The 22133-nt window shown below is 57.4% G+C and overlaps 1 protein-coding gene across 1 annotated transcript; it reads left to right on the top strand.

Annotated features, from left to right (window-relative positions):
• The first annotated feature begins 10938 nt into the window (after positions 1 to 10938).
• On the top strand, positions 10939 to 13553 carry LOC132243717 (myelin-oligodendrocyte glycoprotein-like). The gene is made up of 3 exons (XM_059714112.1): positions 10939 to 11375; positions 12495 to 12842; positions 13456 to 13553. Exons 1-3 carry the CDS (start codon positions 11270 to 11272, stop codon positions 13551 to 13553), a joined length of 552 nt encoding a protein of 183 aa, XP_059570095.1. The 5' UTR covers positions 10939 to 11269.
• Positions 13554 to 22133: the final 8580 nt, after the last annotated feature.

Below are 22133 nucleotides of genomic sequence, written 5' to 3'. Positions count from 1 at the left end.
GCCATGTGTCGGGACTCTGCTCCCAGCTTCAGCAGCCTCTGGGATGTCCCCCAGCCTGGCCAAGCTTGGCCTCAGCCTCTTCCCTCCCCTGCCCACAGCCCTGAGGACCCCTGCCCCATGCAAACTCACCCGGAGCCGCTCCTCCCTTTGCCGTGCGCTGTGGAGACAAAAAACCATTTCTGGTATCAGGGAGGTGGATGGCGCCGTCCCAGAAAACACCCCTTCCCCAGGCAGAAACACGCACAGAAGGTGGGATGGGCCCTGGGCTTGTGCCCCGAGCCCTGTGCCGCACAACGGGAACAGCCAGCTCCCTCCCCAGCCCCACACCTACCAGGACAGCACAGTTTCCATGTCCTGCTCTGCCTGTGCCAGCCAGGCCCGAAGCGCCTCCAGCTCCAGCTGCAGCAAACGAGACGGTGCGGGTTAGAGAGACGTCACGCCATGGCCTGTCTGTCTGCACACATACCCACCTCTTGCCCCCACCTGTCCCTCCGGCCATGCATTCACCCGCCAACCCCCAGCCCAGCCCCAGCCTTGTCCCTGTGGTCCACCCCTCCATGCAGCCATGCCCAGCCCACTCGGTCTCCCTCACAGCCCCCAGCCCGCCTGGGTCCCGCTCACCTGCAGCGAGTTCCCCATCTCCCCAGGGTGCAGGGATGGCAGCCCCCAGAGCCCTGGGGTTGGGCAGGGCTCACAGGCCTGGGTCCTGGGGGTGCCAGGGGTTGGCTGTTACCACCCATCTCAGGTGAGCCCCCACCTCCCACTCAGGGTCCCAGGTGCCCTCTGACACTCTGGTTTGGGAAGGACTGTCCCTGTGATCGGGGATGAGCCCACGACCCCCTCCCTTATTCTTGCAGGTCCCGTGGAGTCGGCAGGGAGCGAGATTCTCCCCCGGGATCTCATGCCATGCATGGGGCTGGGAGGAGCACAGGGCACCTGGGGAGAGACCCCTGACCCCCAGATCAGACCCCACACACCCCTGGTCAGGGCAGAGACTCACGGCAGCGGGAGGGTCCGGCCACATCTCGGCCCTGGCAGAGCTGCCCCGCACAGCTGGGAGGGTCTCCCCCACCCCTCCACTTCCCCCCGGCACTGCTCCTGGTCCTGGGGGGGACAAGGGGCACCGCGTCAGCTGCACCCACTCTGGTGACAGAATGGGTGGGTGCCAGGGCACGAAGGGATGAGGGGCAGAAAGGCTGGGGAGGGGTCTCCTGGCCCAAACAGGCATCTGGAGGGTGGAAGAAAGTGCTGTGGGGCTGGAGGGGCTGGATCAGCTCGATCCCTGGGAATGGAGACCGAGGAGGGAGAGGGGGTGCCCCCACGCAGAGACCTTGCCCCCTCCCCATGCAAACGCACAAGTCCCCCAGCTCAGGCAACCCGAACTCACTGGGTGCAGGCTCCCTCCTCTCCTGGCCTGCCCCCAGGGGAGGTAAATCCGCAGCGCCCTTAAGGGTGGGGAGCCTGTCTGCTGCCCGCCTGCCTGCGCCCAGGGTGGCATCTGGTGCTGAGGGGAGACGAGGGCTGAGCATGAGTCTGGGGGGACTGAGCACCGCTGTGAGGACGGGGGTCCCAGAGCCCGTGTGGCCCCCCTGCAAGGGAGCAGAGGGCAGCAGGGCCATTGCCACGGGCAAGACTCGGGCAGGGGCAGGGGCAGGGGCAGGGACAGAGTGCCTAAATAATAGCTTGAGAAATAAAAGGAAGGCAAGCCTAGCCCAACAGTTTGGAGGTAGGAATCAGTGATGTTAAGAAGGTAAGAGGGGTTTTAGAGGAGTGGGTTTGAAAGAAGGATCGAAGAAAAAGAGAAGTGTGGATGGAGTTAGACTATAGAGGAAATGCCAGCAGAAATTAAGAGGTTAGCATCTTGTAGAACAGGATATGGGATTGATTTTACTGAGTTAAGATAAAGAGAGAGAAAGGAGAGATTCCAGTTGGGGAATTGAATCAGAAAAGGAGGACAGAGAGATGATTTTGGTAAACAGCTGTTATAAAATTCCATTTCTGTGCCTTATTTTCATAAAACAGCCACACATAACTAAGCCTGGTACAGCCATTTTTACTCATCTCATTTACTTCCAAATAAATTGGTGTATTTAGACAAGCCCAGAGACCTGCTCAGGGACCAGCCCGGAGACCAGCCCAAAGGCTGGCAACTTCAGTGACTGCTCCCCAGAGGCCCTGGCACCGGCCTGCCCTGCTCTCCAGGACCTGCTACAGTTGCCATCCACGGTGTTTGCAGGATGCCAGCGACCAAGCCCCGTCCCTAGGGATGCCAGCAAAACCCAGCACTCCCTGCACTTTCTAGTCTGTGATGCTGCAAAGGCCTGTGTGCTCCACACCACACCGAGTGATGTTGAAATGAAAGATTAGAATATGAAAATGTAAAGGCCACCCCTTACAATTCATTAAGTTGATTTATTTATTTGATTTCCTGCTGCACTATCAAAGTCAATAGAAACAGGTAAAATACTACTACAACAACAAGTTCCCGAGGAATACTGAGAGCTTTTCCCCATCTGCTAAAAGTCTGCCCAAATTGAAAGGTCTTACTCAGACTCCAAAAGATGGCCAAAGTAATGGGTCTTGTTGTGAATGTGGGAATTGAGGGATGAGCCCTACTTAACCCCAGGAAGCCTGAGCTCCAGTTTGCAGCAGCTCTCCATGACTGGTGATAAAAGGGTTCATTTTTTCTCATCCAATGGCTGTTCTTATCTCCTGAGCCCATACAGACACTACACTAACTGCCCCTGCTCCCACACTTTCCAGCTAGGGCCTGGGCAGAGGGTGCAGAGTGCCAGGAATACATCTGGACTCTGTAAGGGTCACACAATGTGCTGAGCTGAGAGACCCCACGTGGGTTGTCTTCTTGGTTTCTGCCACAGGAGCCTGTCCCCTTCCGCACTAAGGCCATGGATGTGGCTTGCAGGACCGCAAAGGGCACAAACCCGACTACAGGCCATGTGTGAAGCCCTGTCTGTGCTGCCAGGAGATGGACAAGGAGCTGGACAAGGTGTGGAGCGATGCCCAGGAGGAAGTTCCCACCACACGTCACAGCTGGCTGCCCCCGTGGTCAGGACATGTGTGCACAGCTGGGAAGGGAACAGCCACTGCCCAGCATCGCAGTGCAAGGACTGCCCTGGGTTCTAGGTTACTTTTCTAGTCTTTCCCTGCTTTCCTCCTGCATGCTCTGGTCTCTTTGCTAGCCACGACAGTGGGGCAGGGGGAGACCTGTGCCCGTGGGTCAGCACCAGTCAGGAAAGTGCTGGCCTGGAGCCCAGGAAGTGCAGAAACCTCATGGTGCCTTGATTGCAGGGAGGTGCAGCTCAGAGCACTGAGCAAGACAACTGCCCAGAGGGAACCTCCCTCCCAGCCTCTGCTTTGGGGGTCACCTCACCCCAAGCAGCCAGCGCAGCTGAGACACGTGTTGGGAAGGGGTAGTAGTAGTGGGGTAAGCAGATGGGAGGAGGAAGGGGATGAGGAAGGTGAGCTGGCAGAGCTGGGTCGTGAGGCAGAGCCTGTGAGACAGCACTGCTGTGCCCGCTCGTGGATTAGAAATTGGCTTAAGATAAAAGCAAAGAGCGAGTAGAAATGGCCCTTTTCCAGGATGGAAAGTAAACAGCAGGGCTCCCCCGGGATCCGTGTTAGGCCCAGTGGTGTTTAACAGGTACATCAGGGACCTGGAGAAGGCAATGAGTAGCAAGGTGGACAATTTTCATCTGGCAAAAGTATTGCAAGCAGTAAAGACATATATTCTTTCCACAAAATGAGAAGTAGCTAGAACTTAATATCCCAGGGGTGCTATTTAAAATGTTTGATTTGACTGAAATAGGACACTGTGTTGGCAAGCAAAGTGGGGAAGGGGCTCCAGAGTTTGCAAGCAGCTTTTCTTTCAGCATGTTTTCCTCCTTCATTTCATCAGATAAGTTTTTAAAATGTGTGTTGCTAGCAGTGTGGTGCACATGGGCTTTCCACTGAGCTCTGTTCAGGGAGGGTATAAAGAGACCCTTCTCTTGTTACCTTATATCTGGGGGGGAGGGGGGGTGGATGGCAGGCATTTCACCTGAACTGGTGAAATGTCTTGCAGTTCTACCTTAAGTGGCTGGGGTCACTTGAGCCCAGTTTTCCTCCTGCTCGGGCAGGGGGTCGGACTTGAAGATCTGCAAGGTCCCTTCCGACCCGACTTCTATGGTTCTGTGACTGAGGCACCTGCAAGGCTGTGTAGCAGACTCAGGTTACTGCTGAGCTCAGACAGTCTCTCATACGACAGTCCATACAGGGGCATTCACAGGCCTGGGTCTTCTCTAGCCCTGAGAAGGCACCTCTAGTTCACTGCTGCTTCCTCTGCACTGCAGCCATGCACCCCGCTCTGACGCTGGTCCTGTGGTGGGACAGCTGCTTCTGGCCTGGGGTCTCTTTCCAGATCCTAAGGAGTAGCTAAACGAGGGAATGAGCAGCTAAATAGCAGGTGAAATTCAACGCAGATAAATGTAAAGTGAATGTAAAGCACGTTGGCAAAAATACCCCAAACTCTACCTGCACTCTGATGGGCTTTACATTAGCTATTACCACACAGGAAAGAGATCTAGGAGTCACTGTGGATAATTTGCTAAAAACACCTGCTCGGTGCTCATCAGCTGTCAAAAAATAAAGGCAAACAAAAATGTTATTAATTCTTATGAAGGGGGTTGTAAACAAGACAGAAAGTATCATCATGCCTCTTTATAAATCCATGGGGCATCCACATCTTCCAAGGTCCCTTCCAGCCCTAATGTCCATGAAATCTATGAAACCTTGAACACTGCGTGCAGTTTGAGTGCCCGCTCCTCACAAAGGATGCAGAAGAAGGAGTGAAGGTGCAGAAAGGGGCAGCAAGGTCGGCTGTGATATGGCAGGACTTGCAGACAAGGGCAGACTGAAGAGGCTCGGCCTATTCAGTTTAGAGAATAGACGCTGGAGGGGGGTCATGATGAGAGTTTTTAAAATACTAAATGGTGAAGACAAAAAGTAAATAGGGATGTATTGTCTACTCTCACAATACAAGAACGAGGGGTCATAAACTAAGTTTAAAACAAAGAAAAAGGATTCTTTTTCAGCCAGCGTGTTATTAAAGTGTATAACTCATTGTCTCAAGATGCGGTGGCCATGGGGTAGGGTGCTGCGGAGGTCTATAGTATAACTGAGTTCAGAGAGGTGTTGGATAAATGCATGAGGGAAAAATCATGACAAAACAGTCAGGGCTGTAACCTCAAGCTCATAACACCCCTAAACCTGCAATCAGAGGTGTAGGCGGCTATTCCAGCACCCTGGGCAGCAAGGAGAAGGGAGAAGGCATGGGGTGGGTGCAGTATTGTGCCTGCTGTGATCATGTGGTTCATTGAAAACAGGCAAGCATGAATGAGAAAGAAATAACAACAATTTCTAAATGGGGAGCAGTCAACAGATAACCCTCCCCCCTGGTTTTGTCCCTGTACCAACTACCCAGTGACTAAGGCTGCTGAGAGGCATTCAGTTCAAGGTGTGATGGGATCTGATCCCCGATCCCAAGAATTGCATCTCCTACCACACCACGTGTGCTGGGCAGGAGACATGTCAGCGGGATCAGGGATCAGATCCCAGTCAAGGCCTGTTGCCCCTCATTGCAGCGCGGGTGGGGGCCATTCTGGTGCCCTGCTCCCCCAGTGTGTAGTTATGTGACTGCCTGTGACAGCCTGCGGCCGGGGGAGCACGAGCGGCAGAGGATCTCTGCAAGCACTCCCTGCTTCTTGTGCTCTTCCCCTGGAGCAGCGCTGCTCAGCAGTCTTGGGGGCGGGGGGCTGGGCTGGCCGGCCCCTTGCTTGGACCCAGTGTGGGCGGAAACTGCTGCTCTTTTTTCCTTACGTCCACTCTCGCCGGTACGGAAGATGTAGCCCTACTGCATTTCTAATACAACACAGTGGCTGGTCTCAGTGGTAGCATTAAGGGCAGTGTCTTCTTTGTTCATTCATCCTGAGAAAGGGGACTGCCCCAGTCCTGTGGTAACAGAAATGCCACTGGAGGCACATTCACCCTGACCCGGAGTGCTTTATCCTGGCAAACGGGTGCCCCCATGTTCACTGCTATGGGCAGTGCTTGCTGCTGCTGCATTTACAATGAGAAAGCAGCTGGCTTCACCTTCGGCTCTGGGGTCATGTCACTCTGCGGTGTATTCGTGTTAACAAACGGGCTCTTTCAGGTGTGAGAGTTGGGGCAATGCCGGTCCCTGCTTTAGCCACACTCACAAAAGTGCTGTTGACATTTGCCCCCGTGGGAGTCTGTGTCCTTGCTGCAGTCACACCTCCGCATGGGCTGTTCCCCTCGTCACCCCGGAGCCAGTGTACCTGCCACTGCATTCGCACTCGCGCGGGCGACCCCGCACTGCCCCCAGGCCTGCGGTTCCCACCCCCAGGGCTACGGCTGCTGGTGACTCCTGCTTCAGTCACGCTGACAAAGAGGGGATGTATTCCCACTGCTACAGTTCGGGGCAGTGCCCCTATTGCCGAGTTACCACTGCCCACCGGGCTGTGCCTGCACCTCCACGGGGCAGTGTGTAGTTGTGCTGTGCTCACACTGGCCGGCGCTCTTGTCCACTTGCTTGTCCACCACTGGGGGCAGTTTGGGAGCAAGAGCAGGGACGAGACTGAGGAAAGCATGGGGTGGGGCGGAGGGGAGGACAGGTCTGTGGGAGGCAGGGGGGATCCTTCGAGATTTTAGAACAATATTCAATTCACAGCCAGCTTTATCACTTGCTCACTCACTCTCACACACGCACATGCATGCACACGCACACACACACACACACACACACACGCACGCACACGCACGCACGCACACACACACGCTGTTGCTGCAGGGAGCTGGGGGCAGGTGGCCGTGCCGGGGCAGAAGGGGGACGGAGCAGACAGGTTCAGGGAGGGGGCAGCAGCGGTCAGGGTCCATTCAGCTCCCTTCAGCCCTTGGAGAGGGGAAATGCCCAGAGCCTGCAGCAGGTTTACCCTGAGGGGTTTGTCAATCATTCCAGCTCACAAGTGCCCCGAAGACCTGGCTCCAGACAGAGATCTCCCAGCAAACACCCCCCCGGCCCCACACCCACACACCACTCTCAAACTAGAAACACTTCTCTGGATGCACCCCTGGCCTCACCCCTAAAATACACCCACCCCCAGCAGCAAATATGCCCCCGTGCTCTGCCAGGCTCATCTCGGCCCCAGCTCTGCCGTGGGAGCTGGGCTCTCACATCCCTCAGCCTCATCCAGACCGGCTCTGAGCCCCTCGCGTCAGTGCTGGGCAGCTTCTCAGTCTCGTTAGTAAGTGGCCGTGTTTGGCCGGCAGGTCTAGGAGCACGTCTCAGCGGGGACCAGACAACACGCACCGCTGTAGTGTATTTGTTACACAGCGGCGAGCTCTGCGCCTGCAGGTGATGCCGGGATCTTTAGAGGCTCTGCCCGTGGCCCCTAATCCAGACTGAGGAGAGAGCGGCGCTGATGAACACGCCGGCTGGCACCATGGTAGGGGCGTTCGCCACTCCCAGCCCACCCCGCAGCCCCAGCAAAATGCAGAGCTGACACCGTCACACGGGAGATACGATTGACCCCGTGTGTTTCAAGTCTTCCTTCTGCCTCCCTAGAGATGGACTCCGTCACATGGAAGATGGACCCAGCACCGCAGGGTTGGGCGCTACCAGAGTACCTAAATCCCAGACTTTTATGGGACGGAGGCAGGAAATGAGAAACCGCCTGTGGGAACAATTCAGAGAGAACGATATGAGTATTTGTGTAGAGGTGGGGCCTGTTCAGTAATTCAGGACCCTAAATTACTGTAGCTTGAAACAGGGAATCTCCTGAATTACCTCCCCAGTGAGGAGCGTCCTGGTTTTGTGGGAGAAAATGAAAACATCCTTTTTATTTGAAAAAGCATGTGAAAGGCTAGAAAACAGAAGCACATTTGCTGTGGAAACAAGGACTGGCAGAAGGCGGATCCTTCCTTTTCTATGGGGAATATTAGCAGTAGTCAGAGCCAATGTCCATCCTTGTGTGCTGGAGATGTCCAGTCTTGTATCCTCTTCCTCACCGTAACACGGCAGAGAACGCCCGACTGACGTGTTCAGCACGATACGGCATCCGTTCCCAAACCTGGTACGGACGGCGGGGTGGAGGCAGGCGGTGGGTAGCGCTGGAGGAAATACATTCCTGACTCCAGCAGAAACCACCAGATAATGTCCGCTACGACCTGGACTCCTGAGGGCCCTGTTGCCCCACAGCTCCTACCTCGTTATCTCACAGCCGAGACTCCTCTCCTTCCTTTGTTTTCCATAGCAATGCTCCAAATGTCCAGGAAATGCCCTCCGCACGGCCAGGAGGGCCCGTGGCCCCATATCTCAGTCCACAGAGACCACACACAGGTCTGCTACATCAGTGAAGTGACCGTGGTACCATTTACTTCTGTAAATGCCAGTCCTTGGACCCAGCGGTGGGGGAATTGCTGAAGCATCTGCTGTCCATCTTGGATGCGAGAGGTGGGATCACAGGGAGATTCAGGGTGGTGTAAAATCCCTGTCCCAGTGAGTGAAGCCCAGCAGGGGATGAGTGTCGGGGGCGCAGGTCAGAAAACGCCGAGGGGGAGCTGGTGCTTCGTCAGCCCTAATCTGTGGTGGGACCGTGCCGAGCTGGGTGCTGTGGGGACGAGGCCCATGGGTGGGCCGGGCTGGAGCTGCCCCAGGCGTGTGTGTAGTTGTGAGATAACAACGGTTGGACACACAAGCACCCAGACACGCAGAGGGGCAAGTCTGGGCTGCCGGGAAGGAAGGCTGAGAACTGAGGCGCCAGACGCCAGGGCACAGAGAAGTGATGACTCCACGGTGACACCAACTCCCCTGGTAGGCTGCAATGCGATGCCAACATTTCCCCATCCAGAAAGGACCATGACCCCTCCTCTGGGCCAGGCCAGTGGGGCAGGATTGGTGCTGCTGAGGACACCTTCCCTCTGGGGCTCCCTGAGTCGTGGGGGTTCAATTCTCCCCCGGCTGCTGCAGGGACCTGAGTGCAAACGCTGCAGCCCGACCCCCCCTTGTCCCAGCTCCAGACAGCCCCAGGGGTTTGGCCATTGGGGACAGCAGGGCTTGTCCGTGTCTGCGCTGGGTCCTGCTGTGGTGTCTCTGCTGTGTGAATCCTCACCTCTCTGCTCTTGGTTGCAGGACTAGAAGAGTCTGAGGACACGCAGGTGAGTGACCCTGACCCCGTATCGGTGACCCCAGGCCCCTTCCCTGGAGAGCTGTGCTTCCTGCAGCCACTTCTCCCACCACCGCAGTGCCCCACACGTGGGCTTTGAGCCTGTGATGAGACAGGGTCACCGCATCTCTGCTGGCTTCTCCCCTCACCGCCCCTTTTCCCAGCACACTCGGTGCCCACTGGGCCCTGGGCAGGGCTGGGCACTTGGCCATGTCAGCCCTGAGGCCCAGGACTGAGCTGGCAAGCTGAGCCCATATCCTGGCACCTCATTCGAGGAAAGCACCAGCCTGGAGGGAGACTCCTCTCCTCCCTCTGGCAAATCCCCCTGGGCAGAGCCCCTGTCGCAGCCCCTCCAGGGCCAGGGCTCACACCCTGGGACACTGCCTGTGCCCCCATCACAGCCTGTGCCGGAGCTTGTCCCTGCGGGGTCTGTGGGGGCTACTGATGGGCAGGGGCAGGAGGGGCTGATGCACAGCCAGCTGCTGCCTCTGAGACTACAGGAGAGAGAAACCGCTCCACATCCTGGCCCTGCAACGCACAGGGACAGAGTAATGGGAATGGGGGCCACGAGTACTGGATGTGGTTGAGGGGCAGAGGGAGATGCAGGACCTCCTGGCTCAGCCCAGTTGTGGGCACCTCTGTGAGACTGCGCCTCAGAGCCCAGCACTCGGCGGCCAGCTCGCTCTTTCCACCGGGCAGCTGGTGCGTCCTCCTCCAAAACCATGGGGGCGCAGGGCTGGGGCTGGGCCCGGTGGGGACAGCTGTGCGCTGGAAGCAGGGACGGGGACACTGGGCTGCAGCTCCCTCAGACTGGAGATTCAAATCCTCCTCTCCACCCCGCAGCAGATGCCGGGCAGCCAGCTGTGACAGTGCGTGCAGATGTGGGCTCTGCATGGGGGAACTGCCTCCAGGCCGTTGCTCAGTCCCCTGTCCAGCTCCTGGCAGCAGACACAGGGGACTAAGGCACAGGCTGTGATCTGCTTTGGCTGCCTTGGGTCCCTTGCTTTCATGCAAGCCATCTCTGTGTCTGTAGGGAAGAGGGCCCACAGCACCCTGGGCCCAGACCGGCTCTCTCAGCTCAGCACTTCGTGTGACCCTTACAGAGACTGGATGTATTCCTGGCGCGGTGCAGCCCCGCTCTGCTCTGCAACTCCTCAGGGTGTCAGTGTGTGGGTGCAGGAGGGACACGGGGCCTTTGCACCGGGGACAGACTGGGACAGTGCAGGGAGTTCAGGGTATTGCTGGGAGCAGAGGCCCTGGCAGCTGGACAGGACAAAGGCCATTGAGGATGATGTTTTAGCAGTCCCTGGAGCACAGGGCCCGTGGTGTCAGTGCTCTGGGGAGCGGAGTTGCTGGCTCTGAGGTTGGTGTTTTCTGGCAGCCTGGAGGGCTGTGTCTTTGAGGGAACTTGAATATCTTTGCTAAGGGACAAGTATGTGTGTGGAGGGAAAGGCGGGAAAGGGGCCTGGCTGGCACTTCCCTGTTACTTTTCCCACCCCGAGACCAGCTGGCAGTGCCCGGGAGACCGGTTCTTCCTGTGGTGCCCGCAGGGTCATTGCCATCCCTGGGGTAGGGCAGAGCCCCTCCCTGGGGAGCAGAAGCTGCTCCTGCTGCCACCCCGTCCGCAGCAGACACGGGGAGGAGCCAGGGCTCTTAGGGCTGCTCCCTGGCCACGTTCACCCCTTGGCCAGCCCGGGTCAGTCACACCTCAGGGTGCACAGAGATGGGGGTCCAGCTGCCTGGTGACACCCCAGCCCTGTCCCTGCAGGTCTGTCCCGGGCAGGCACCTCTCCAGCCCCCATCACTGCTGCAGCACCAGGGCAGCTCCGTGGGGCAGGCGCTCGTGTGCACAGGTGCCAGGTCCTGCTGCTGGGTAAACCACACCGCTGTGTGAGGCTGCCTTCCTGGAGAGCCCCTTCCCTCTGCACCCCACATCCTGCCAGCTGTCCTGGTGCCATGGTCAGTGGGCACAGCCTTGTGCACACGTATGTTGGATTTGTGTGTTCCCTTGCTGCCCAGGCCACATCACTATGCAGAGAGAGGTTTTCTCATTCCCCACTGGCCCCAAAGGGAGCCCCTTCCTGCCCAGCTGCATCGCTCTCCTTGCTGCACTCCAGATTCACCATCCGATGGCAGGTAGGTGCCTCTCGTCCCCGTGGCATTTACGGCTGTTCTCTGACTGAGCTCTGCTGCCCTGTGACACAGCCAAGATGTGACCCTGACACCCGCTTCCACCTCTGCCCCCACGGGATCCAGGCCCAGCCCAGGCCAGACACTGACCCTTCCCCTCTGGACCCCCCGCCCCCCGCAGGCCTGCATCTCCCAGCTGCTGACTTGCCATGTCCGCTTCACCCTCCCTCCCTGCACCAGCCCAACGCCTGCTCCTTCCTGTCCCTTCCTGCCCTGCATCCACTGCTCTGTAGAGACCTTGTCCCTTGGCACTTACTGCCCCTGGGCTGTGGTCTGTCACACTGGCCTGGCTCTCAGTAGCTGGTGAACATGTTCAGTCTTTGCTCCACCGCTCTGACCAGTCTGTCTCCTCTGAAATGTAACTGCAGCCTGCCTGGGACTCAGACACCCCTTGCAGCCTCATGGACTAAGGCAGGGGTAGGCAATGTGTTTTGGCCTGAGTGCCAAAAACCCCACAATGTCTACTTTGGCAGGTGCCAGAGTGCCGACGTGCTGGAGCCCAGAGCAGCTGTTTGCAGCCTCCTGGCTGCAGCCAGCCAGTGCAGCCCAGCCTGCTTGCAGCAGGGCTTGCAGCCTCCCACCTTCCTGCTGGGAGCAGCCCGGGCTGCGTGGGTGGCAGCAGCTGCTTAGAGCCTGGGCTGGCAGTGGCGTGCTGAGCAAAATGGCCTTGTGTGCCAGGCTTGGCTTGCTGACCCCTGGAACAAGGTGTGGCCTGAAACCCCAGCCCTGCCCCACCCCCTGCCCCTACCTCCCTGGTTCCCTCCCCTGTGCCTGGGGGCAGCAAGAGGTGCTGCCCCTCAGTGCATAGGGCCTCAGGCAGCTGCCCTCCCCTACAGTGCCGGTCTCTCATTATGGGGCTGTGTCTGCACCGGAAAATGGACCCAATGAAAATGGGAGCAGGGACAGGCCCTGCTGTGAGCTCCCATGCTGCACTGTGCCCGTTGGAGCCAGGCTGCGGGGATGCAGGTTTGCCCTTGTCCACGCTCACACTCTGCTGCCCTGTTGCAGCTGCACCCATGTTGTTCTTGACTCTTCCTTTCTCTGGTGTCTTGCTCTGCTCCCCAGCCCAGTTCAGAGTGATTGGACCAGGCCAGCCAGTTGTTGTCACCATGGGAGAGGATGCTGTCCTCCCCTGCCACCTGTTGCCCCCCATGAGCGCTGAGAGCATGGAGGTGCGGTGGCTCCGGCCTGGGTTCTCTTACTACGTGCACTTGTACCGAGGTGGACAGGATCAGGATGGGCAGCAGATGCCTGCATATCGGGGCAGGACTCAACTTGTGAAGGACGACCTCAGCGATGGGAGCGTCTCTCTGAGAATACGCAGCGTCCGACGCTCTGACCATGGGCTGTACACCTGCTTCGTCCAGTCCAATGACTCCTCAGGTGACGCTCTGTTGGAGCTGCAGGTGACAGGTCAGTGCCTCTGCTGTTTGCTCCCGCCCGCAGTGTCCTGAATGGGGCTGTTGGGCTCAGGGGGAGGTGACACTTACTCACTTGTCAGCACCCAGAGTCTTCTCTCAGCCTCCGGTGCCTGCAGTTTTGGTGCCTGCCATGCTGGCAGAGGTGGCATAGAGAGCAGAGGCAGGGGATGGAGAGGGGCTGAGAGAGAGAGGAAGAAGGGGTGGAGGAATAGGCAGAATCAGGCCCCAGTTACGCTAGTGAGAGTTGGTGCCTGCTCCCTGAGAGCATCTTCAGCAGGTCTGAGGAGGGAAGCAAGCAAGCACAGTGACTGTAGATCAGTACAGCAAATGACCGTCTCCCGTACGCTGCTCCCACCCAGGGCGCTGAGGACTGCTTGTACCGAGCTGTGTGCAGCAGGGCAAAATTGCACTGGAGCTTCTCCAGGAGGGGCTGGGGTGCCAGGCTGAGCATGGGTTGGGTTTCTCTGCTCTGGGAGGAGGTGAAGGGCTGAGGGACCCTGCTGGGACTGAGACGGCAGGTGCAGGAGTTGTGGTACAACAGCTGGGTGTATATCCCCAGGGCTCCCACCCTGTCCAGACCACACCACACCTTTGCCTTAGAGCAGATGCCATGGTGCAGCGTGTTGCTCAGATTGACAATGGTGTCACAGACTATGTGTATAACGAAGGGAAGTTCTTCCAGTTAGCCAGTAGCTTTCTCTAGCTGAAAAAGTCACCGGGTGGTGCTACATGTGCAATTAATGCTCACAAATAAACTGTGGGGCACATTACTCTGGAGTTTATTCATGCGCAGCACATGGAGCTGTCAAAGCAGCCCTGGTGCGCAGAGGACCCAGGGCAGAAACCACTTAGGACTGGGGGTGCCTTAGGAAACCAGTTAAGACTGGGGGTGCCTCAGCTTTGAGTGCCCCACCTGAGTCACCTGACGGGGCCTGGTATTCAAAGGCAGGTGCTCAACATGACACCACTCTGAGACCCTCGGAGGTGTCTCAGGCTGAGTGCACAAGGAGACTCAGGGTGCATTTCCCTGGGTGCACATTAACATAATGGTCACTCACGGTGAACCCCGTAAGTCTTGGCTCCTGAGCTCTGAGTGCCTCACTCTGTCGAGGCACAGGGCCCTGGAAGGAGAGAGGAGATGCAAGCCCAGAGGCAGGACCAGGCTAATAGGGTGACAGGGGAGGGGCTGCAGTTTGGGGCTTCCCATCAGCCTGTGTTGTGAAAGTTTCACCCCAGGGCAGGACTCCCAGAGTTGCCCCCTGCCCCCTACATAGAGCAGTGCCCCCCAGGCATGGCACAGTGTGAGGGGGCCAGGATGTTCCTGGGTCTGGGGCTCCACGTACAGAGTCTGCACAGCAATCCCAGCATGGGGCCGTGCTGCACCACGCAGACATCCCCTGAGAGACCTCACTGCTCCTTGGGATTCGTCCCCATAACCCTGCACCTGGACCTGCACTGCCCACACTATGGCTCACTCCCAGCCTGCTCCTGGTACCTGCACACACTCTCCTGGGACGCCTTTGGTGCAAGGTCTGACTGAGTCCAAGTCTACTGCAGCCAGGAGATATAAGAGGTTCAAAGGCCTTGGGAGAACAGTGAGGAAAGATTTGCTCATGGTCCATTGGTAGCTGCTGGGGTGAGCGAGCAGGAGCAGGAGTCCCCCGAGGGCCACGGCTGGACATGGTCGGCAGAGCCCTGGGGACAAGCTGCTGGGACAGACAAGGGGGCCTGGCTCCCCGGCCAGCATTCGCTCTGTGCCTGCAGCGCTGCAGGGGACAGTGTCTGTGGGCTGCATTGATGGCACTCGAGCACCTCAGTCCTGACTGCGCCCCTGGGTTCAGCCTGCGCCGCCTGGCATGAGGGGTCACACTGAGATTCAGGACAACCTCACACTGGCACAGATCGCAGCTTTCAGCCTCTGACTGAAGTAGGGCTAGCATATTTCCAGTTTCAAAAAAGAGGGCACCTGATAGGAAGGAGGGAGTATAATATGATTGCGGGGGGGCAGAGATATGACTGTGCCCTGGCCCTGCCCCTCGCTCCCAAGCCACAGCCACCTCAGCCCTGCAGCTGCCTATCACTCCCAGCCACAGTCCTCTGGCACTGCCTGTGCCCTGAGCTCCTGACCCACCGTCCCCTGCCTCCCCGCCCCGGTGCCCGTCACTCCCGACCTGCAGCCCCCTGCTCCCCGCAGCCCTGCAAGTGTCTCCTGGAGGGCACGCAGCTCCCCGCTGCCCTCCCCAGCTCCCTCCCCTGCCGGAGAAGCCGGTGCCTCCCCTGCCCTGCTGCAGCCCAGTGCTGGCGGGGGGGAAACTTCGGTGCTGAGCAGAGCAAAATCCCAAATCCCAGCCATTTGGTGATATTAAAAACAAAAGACCCAGACAGAGATGGGAGGACCCCAAAAGAGGACGTGTCTGGGAAAACCCAGATGTATTGTAACCCTGGACTGAAGGGACATTGTTTGTCTTTGCTGACCTGCTGGATGAGGAGCCACTTCCCATGAGGGTCCCATGATGCCCTGAGGAAGGGGAGGTCACTATCTCTCTTGCCTCCAGCTGGCAGAGGCTTCTGCATGCAGGGGTTGTGCTGCTGGGTCTGGTTTATTCCTGCAGTGACCACTCTGCTGCCTCCAGGCAGGGGCAGGACAGTAGGTGCATTAGCTGGTCTTTAGCTTGGGCTCCCAGTGTGCTAAGCATCAAGCATGGGGGAGGCCTGTTGGCCTGAAATCCATGAGGAGGATCCCAGGGAAAGCTACTGCTGCCCCCAGCCCTGTGCATTTGCTCACACAGGGCTGCCACGTGAATGCCACTTTCTCCTGCAGGTCCCTATTTCCCATGGGCGGTGGCTCTGGCCGTGATTCTGTCCCTTGTCGTTCTCCTGGGCAGTTTCTGCCTCTGGCGGCAGCACCGTGTGACAGGTAACGTAAGAAAGGGGGGTGACTGTGTGGAGAGGTGAGCTCCTCGGAGATGGGACAGGACAGGATGGACGGGGGCTCCATCCACTGCTCTGAGAGGAGCTCCAAGCACCGGGATGGACTGAAGCTGTGGGAGAAGTCTCTGAGCAGGCCAGACCCCACATCTGAGCCAGGAAAGGGGCCACGTGGATTCACAGCCCTGGAGCTCGGTGAAGAGCCCAGACCGAACACTGCAAGTGCAAAGTGCTGCACCTGGGGAGAAGGCATCACCAACACACCTGCAGGCTGAGGGATGACCTTCTCGGCAGCACAGTGGCAGAAAGGGATCTCGGAGTCATAGCTGACTCCAAGATGAATATGAGCTGCCGATGTGATGAAGTGATCGGTAAAGCTAACCACACTTTATCATGTATTAGCAGGCGCATGATGAGCAGGTCCAGGGAGGTGATGCTCCCCCTCTATCTGGCACTGGTCAGGCTGCAGCTGGAGTACTGCGTCCAGTTCTGGGCGCCGCTCTTCAAGAGGGATGTGGATAACCTTGAGAGGGTCCAGAGCAGAGCCACTCATATGGTTAGGCCCCTGCAGGTAAGGTCTTAAAGGAGAGATTGAGGGACCTGGATCTCTTCAGCCTATGCAAGGGAAGGCTGAGAGGTGATCTTGTGGCCATTTACAAATTCATCGGTGGGGAAGGGGGCAGCAAGAAATAGGAGATGCTCTGTTTGCCACGACACCCCTTGGACTAACCTGGAACAACAGCCACAAATACACAGAGCAGGTTTAGGTTGGACATCTGGAAGAAGTTCTTCACGGTTAGGGTAGCCAGAATCTGGAACGGGCTCCCGAGGGAGGTGGTGCTCTCCCCTACCTTGGGGGTCTTTAAGAGGAGACTGGACAAACACCTAGCTCTTTCCTACACGGGTCAGGGGGTTGGACTCGATGATTTATTGAGGTTCCTTCGGACACTACCAACTATGAAACTATGACACTGCAGCGAGCTGTCCCACCAGATCTGTGCTGCTCAGCTGGAAACATGGATGACGAGGGAGGATTTCTGTGCTGGGAGCCTATTAATGTGTTTTTCCTGTTGCAGGGAAACACCATTACCATGGAAGTGGTTTTCCTAGTTGCAGGAGAAAACCACTTTCTTGGCAGGAGGCAGTACCCTGATGGATGTAATGCATAGTTAGTCTCCCACTTTGTCTTCCAGTGGGAAGATCTCAGCTATACAAGGACTTTATGGAAATGGGAGACTCCTCCCTCACTTTCTTCTGTGGCCATACAGCTGAGGGCAAGCAAAACTCAGGGACATCCAAACCCCAATCCTCTTGGTGTGGGCCTGCACGGAGGATGCCTGTCAAAGGATTTGGAAGTATCTGACACCCCAGGCAGGGGTGGAGGATGCTTGCTGGTAGCAAGGTTTCATGTGGTTCTTGGATGACTCATGGATTTGGAATTGATTTGACTGATTTGATTTGGGACATGAACATTTTTCATTTAAAAAAAAAAAAGTGTTTCTCCCAAATTCAATTCTCTCCTCAAAGCTAGGGCTGCTCAGCCTGAGATCGCCCCACAAGAACGGGCTGCACCGCATGCTGGTGTGCTAGTGTGTCTCGTGCACTGTGGGGGCTTCCTGCTGGTTTGCTCCCTGGTCTCCAGGGAGCCTGTGGGTGAGAGCAGGGTCTTAGGGTTGCCAATGGCTGTGACCTGACCCGGTGTCTCCAATTGCGGAAACACAGAAATCGCACTCGGGACATGCAAGGCCATTCTCATACAGGACTGGTGCTTGGGCCCAGCTGCTCTCGCTCCAGCTGTGCTGAGCAGTGACTGTCAGGCATGACGATGCCTCCGTGTCCTGCTGGACTGTATCCCAGGGCAGGCCCCCAGGTCCATCCGCACCTCCTTCACTACGCCCAGGCTGACATGAGCATGTGCTGGACAAAGGCCCCTCTGCCCCATCCCCTCATGGACATGTCTCTTCTACCCTGGTCCCAGGGGCAGCTACTCTCCATTGTCCTCACAATTAGGGGCAGGGACTAGCTGCAAGGCCAGGGGTTGGCCTAGGATGGACCCACCTGGTATCCAACCCAGGTCCATGCCTCCCGTTGCTGACCCACTTCATCTTCCTCAGTCCCATTCCAGAAGCCTCGAGGTCAGCTCAGTGGATGGACACAGAAAAGAGCAGGAAAGGGATGAGGACAAAGGGACACAAGAGTGGAAGGGCCCACGTGGGCCCCTGACTGCAGTGCCTTGTGGCCACAGGCAGTCACACAACTGATGTTTAGCCAGAAGGGTGCACAACAAAAGCCATCCAGGCCCTGCTCCCCTGCATCACACAAACACTTCTGACCCCGGGGAGAGGTTCCCATAGTGGGAAAAAACCACCAAGATAGAGAGCATACAGTCTGGCCCAGAGCAGGAGAGACAACGGCCCAACCAACACCTTGGGCACCTGCAGGAGCAAGAATTTATTGGGTAAAAGATGCCCGATGATCCCAGTGACTGGAACCAACCAGCCCACAGTCTTGGCCAAGCTGACTTGGGAGATAACTCCCCCCTTCAGTATGAGCAGGGAACCAGCCCCCCTGGGCCAGTCTCTCTCCAGTATAGCATCACCTTCAACTAGCCCTGCCATAAGGGCAGGAGTCAGAGGGGACCGGGCAGGGGGATGGCTCCTTTGGAAGAGACCTTTAGAGCAGGTCCTGGAGGGGATAGGAAAGAGTGGGGCAGTTTGCACCATGCCCTGGAGCAGGTCAGTCCGAGGCAGCAGGGACGTGGTGCGCAGGGAAGCTGATGCAAACCTGTCTGTGTCGGCCCATCCCCTTACGTGCGTGTGACAGTACGCGCGTGTACACAAGACACTACGTCACTGAAGCAATGAGCTAGGGGGACGTAGCTTGTCAGTACGACATAGCATCAGTGGGCACAAACCATGATGCCAACACTATATCACCATAGTGATGAACTACATTGCCAGAGCTTGTCAAAAAAAAGTAACCGTGCATCTCTGGGACTGCACAGTACTGGCAGCACTTGGTTTAGTACTAAATGACTCCACAGTCCCAAAAGGATGACAGGAATTAGGTTGCAGCTGAAGCAACCAAGAGCTCTGTCCTGAGCTGAAGGGAGGCCACGGCTTCCCTCACAGCACAGGGAGCCCCTCGCTCGCCCCAGGGCCACGGCTGCCCCTGCCCGTCCCAGGGGAACGTGTGCTGAACTCTTGTCCAAACACAGAAGAAATGTGCTTTCCTCAGTGGTCCCCGTGGCTCAGTTAAGCTAGCTCAGGTCTATGCAGGGACACTCAGGAGACAGAGCCCAAAGTGCCTGCCTGACTGTAGCAGGCCAAGTGTCAGCCTGGTTTGTCCCCAGCTAAGGGCCATCCGCATTTCCATTGCAGACCCCAGCAGTGCACTGAAGGGCTGCTCCTGGGGACACAGACCAGCTCTCACGGGAACAAGCCAGTGTCTTTACCAGCACGGTGACTATTGCAGAAGGGGTCCCTGAGCCCACCGCCCTGAGCAGCCTTTACACTCCCTGGTCCATGCCATTGCAGGAGACAGGGAGACCTGGCCAGTACATAGCAGGATCCCTCCTCACATGGGATCCCCTGGGCTCTGGCCCTTCTGTGGCCTGCAGTGGGGCGAGGGGCAGGACTCTACCCTGGAGCACACGACCAGCCTTAACTCTGCCCTGCCCGGACCCCAGGTACTAGTCCCACAGCCCGGATCAATGTAGGACTGGGGCTGCAGTTCTGAACCAAGGGAACTTAGTATTAAATATGCTTTAAAGGTTCCCCCTCCTTAGGGAATCACAGCAGGGCAGAGATCAGGATGTTCAGGGACTGTATCTGCATTTCCAGCCTGCAGCAGCTTCTTTTCAGTTTCCCCTGAGCTTTCCTTGGTGTGTAACTCTGGGAGGGGGCTGATTACACCCCCCTTGCAGTGTGTTTCCCCCATAAGTTGCTGACAACTCCTTTCACCCCATCTGGAGGGGCAAAGGGTTTCAGAGATTTCATACACTTTTGGACTAGAAGGGACCTCAAAGATCATCAAGTCCACCCCCCTGCCCCGGAGCAAGAGGTCAGCTGGGTTCAAAGGATCCCAGCAAGATAAGCATCCAAACATTTCTTGAATGAGTACAAAGTAGGAGCCTGCACCACTTCTGGAGGGAGTCTATTCCAGGTCTTGGTGGCACAGACAGTAAAGACTTTTTTTTCTTATATCCAGCCGAAAACAGTCTTGGAGGAGTTTATGACCATTGGTTTTTCTTTGGGGTGCTCTGGTGAACAGATGTTCCCCCACATCCTGATGCAAACCCCTCATGTACTTATAAGCTGCCCCCACGCCCCCCCTGAGCCTGTGCTTTTCCAGGCTGAAGAGTCCCCTGGCTCTCAGCCTCTCTTCATACAGCCTATTCTCCTGCCCTCTGATCATGTGCACGGCTCTCCTCTGGACTCTCTCAAGTGTCTCAACATACTTCTTGAATTGTGGAGCCCAGAATTGGATGCAGTACTCCAGCTGCAGCCTCACCAAGGCTGAGTGCAGTGGGTTTGGGGACCCAGGTGTGCTGTGGCCAAGGGGGACAGTGAGGGACAGCCCCTGTGTGTATAGGTACAGTGGAAAGGCCATTGCTTGGTGCTCTTCATCACTGTGTCCAGTCTCCATCTGTGTAACACGTCTCTCCTGCTGTTTGTTTCAGAGAGGCGCCGTGCAGACAAAGGTAACTTTTCTTCATGGATTTCCCTATGGAGGGAAGGGGGAGGTCTCCTGTTTTGCAGCTGGTGTCCCAGCAGGCCTTCAGGGCTCTCCTTGGAGAAGCTGTGTGTGATGTGTGCTGAGGAGCTCCCCAAGAAACCTCATCCTCCAGCACCCCCAGCCTGCTGCTCTGTCCCACCCCTGTGCAGTGCTGCGTGGGAGCCCCAGGGGCAGGGCTTGTCTCTCCAGGAGCCAGGGGCTAAGGGGCAGGATGCATATGGGGGGCACAGATTAGAGGGGCTGGATTAGGTGTAGCTTGAGAGGAGGGTGGTGAGAAATTGGGCTGTCAGGATTTAGGGGAGGCTGGATCATGAGGCCATGGAGGAGCAGGATTTGGGAACAGGAGTGAGAGGGGCTGGGGTGGAGGGTTGCAAAGCAAAAGGAGAGGAGTCTGAGACACCCTGAGATTGTGGGGCTGAGTGTGCTGCTGTGTGCAGTGAGAGAGGAGGGCTGGGAGGGGAAAGGAGGAGTTTTCTTCAGCCTCCCTCCACCTGCAGTGAGCAGGAAACAGCCTAGAGCACAGGCTAGTGAGCCCAGCCAGGCTGGGGCTGGTGGCAGGGGAGAGGGGGTAGGATGCACCCCCGGGCCAGGAGGTGGATTTGAGAGCTGTCAGCACGCAATGCCAGATGAAGATGATGTGAAGTGATGATTAGTGTGAGGGGAGAAGGGCAACTGAGGGCAGAGCTCTGGAGAAACCCCCAGAAGACAAGAGAGGGAGGAAGAGGAGGCAGGCGCCCTGGCAGAGGTGGTGGAAGGGCAGGCAGGGAGGGTGGAAGGGGAGTGCCCGGCAGCCCAGTGAGGACAAGTCACCTTGCTGGAGAGGTGCTATAAGGGGTGGGGCGTCCTGGAGCCAGGCAGCTGAGCCCGGTGCCCGGGTGTCTGTGCAGAGCCTGGTGAAGAGGATGTGCCCAAGGCAGCCGGGACAGCAGAGCCGGGTCCTGCCCACACAGCGCATGGCCCTGGGCTGGACTCAGCTTGATGCCTGGAGCACAGATCTGCAGTGTCTGTCCATGACCACGGGTGGGGAGAGGCTGCTGCACCTGGGCCCGGGCCAGGGAATTTGTGGGACTCCAGGTTAATTCTCGTTCTCTTTCACGTTGCAGCAAAGTATGAAGCAATGAAAGGTAAGTGCCTTTTACTGCCCCCTGACCCCCTGACTTCACTGGCAAAACCCTGGTACCCAGCCACGCGTCCCTCTCCATCTCCAGGGAGGTCTTGTGACAAGGACACTTCTGTATGAAAGGGTCCAGTCCCACACACTGTCCCACACCCCCACATCAGGATGGGGGCAGTTGGCATAGTGCTGGTGCGGGGGGTGCTGTTCGCACCAGCTGAGCACCCCTTGTTGCTGAGGACTGCTTGGGTGTGTGGGCAGGGCCCGCTCTAGTCAGTCTGCCCTGTCTCTGCCCAAAGGGCTGAGTTGGGGATGGCTCAGGGCTTTCTTCCCAATGTTTCCTTGCACCTGAGTGATGTCCCTGGGGCAGCTCCTCTCACTTCCCAGAGGGGATGGGGAGATCTCAGGATCAGGGGCTACAAAGCAGTATCCAAGGCAAAGGGTTGCGGTCCCGATCCTGCAGTCTGAACTCAGTCAGCATGTCCACTGAAGCTGATGTGGGGT

Source organism: Alligator mississippiensis, chromosome 11 (genome assembly GCF_030867095.1).
Source record: "Alligator mississippiensis isolate rAllMis1 chromosome 11, rAllMis1, whole genome shotgun sequence".
Taxonomy (NCBI): domain Eukaryota; kingdom Metazoa; phylum Chordata; order Crocodylia; family Alligatoridae; genus Alligator; species Alligator mississippiensis.
This window is presented reverse-complemented; position numbering and strand designations above follow the sequence as displayed.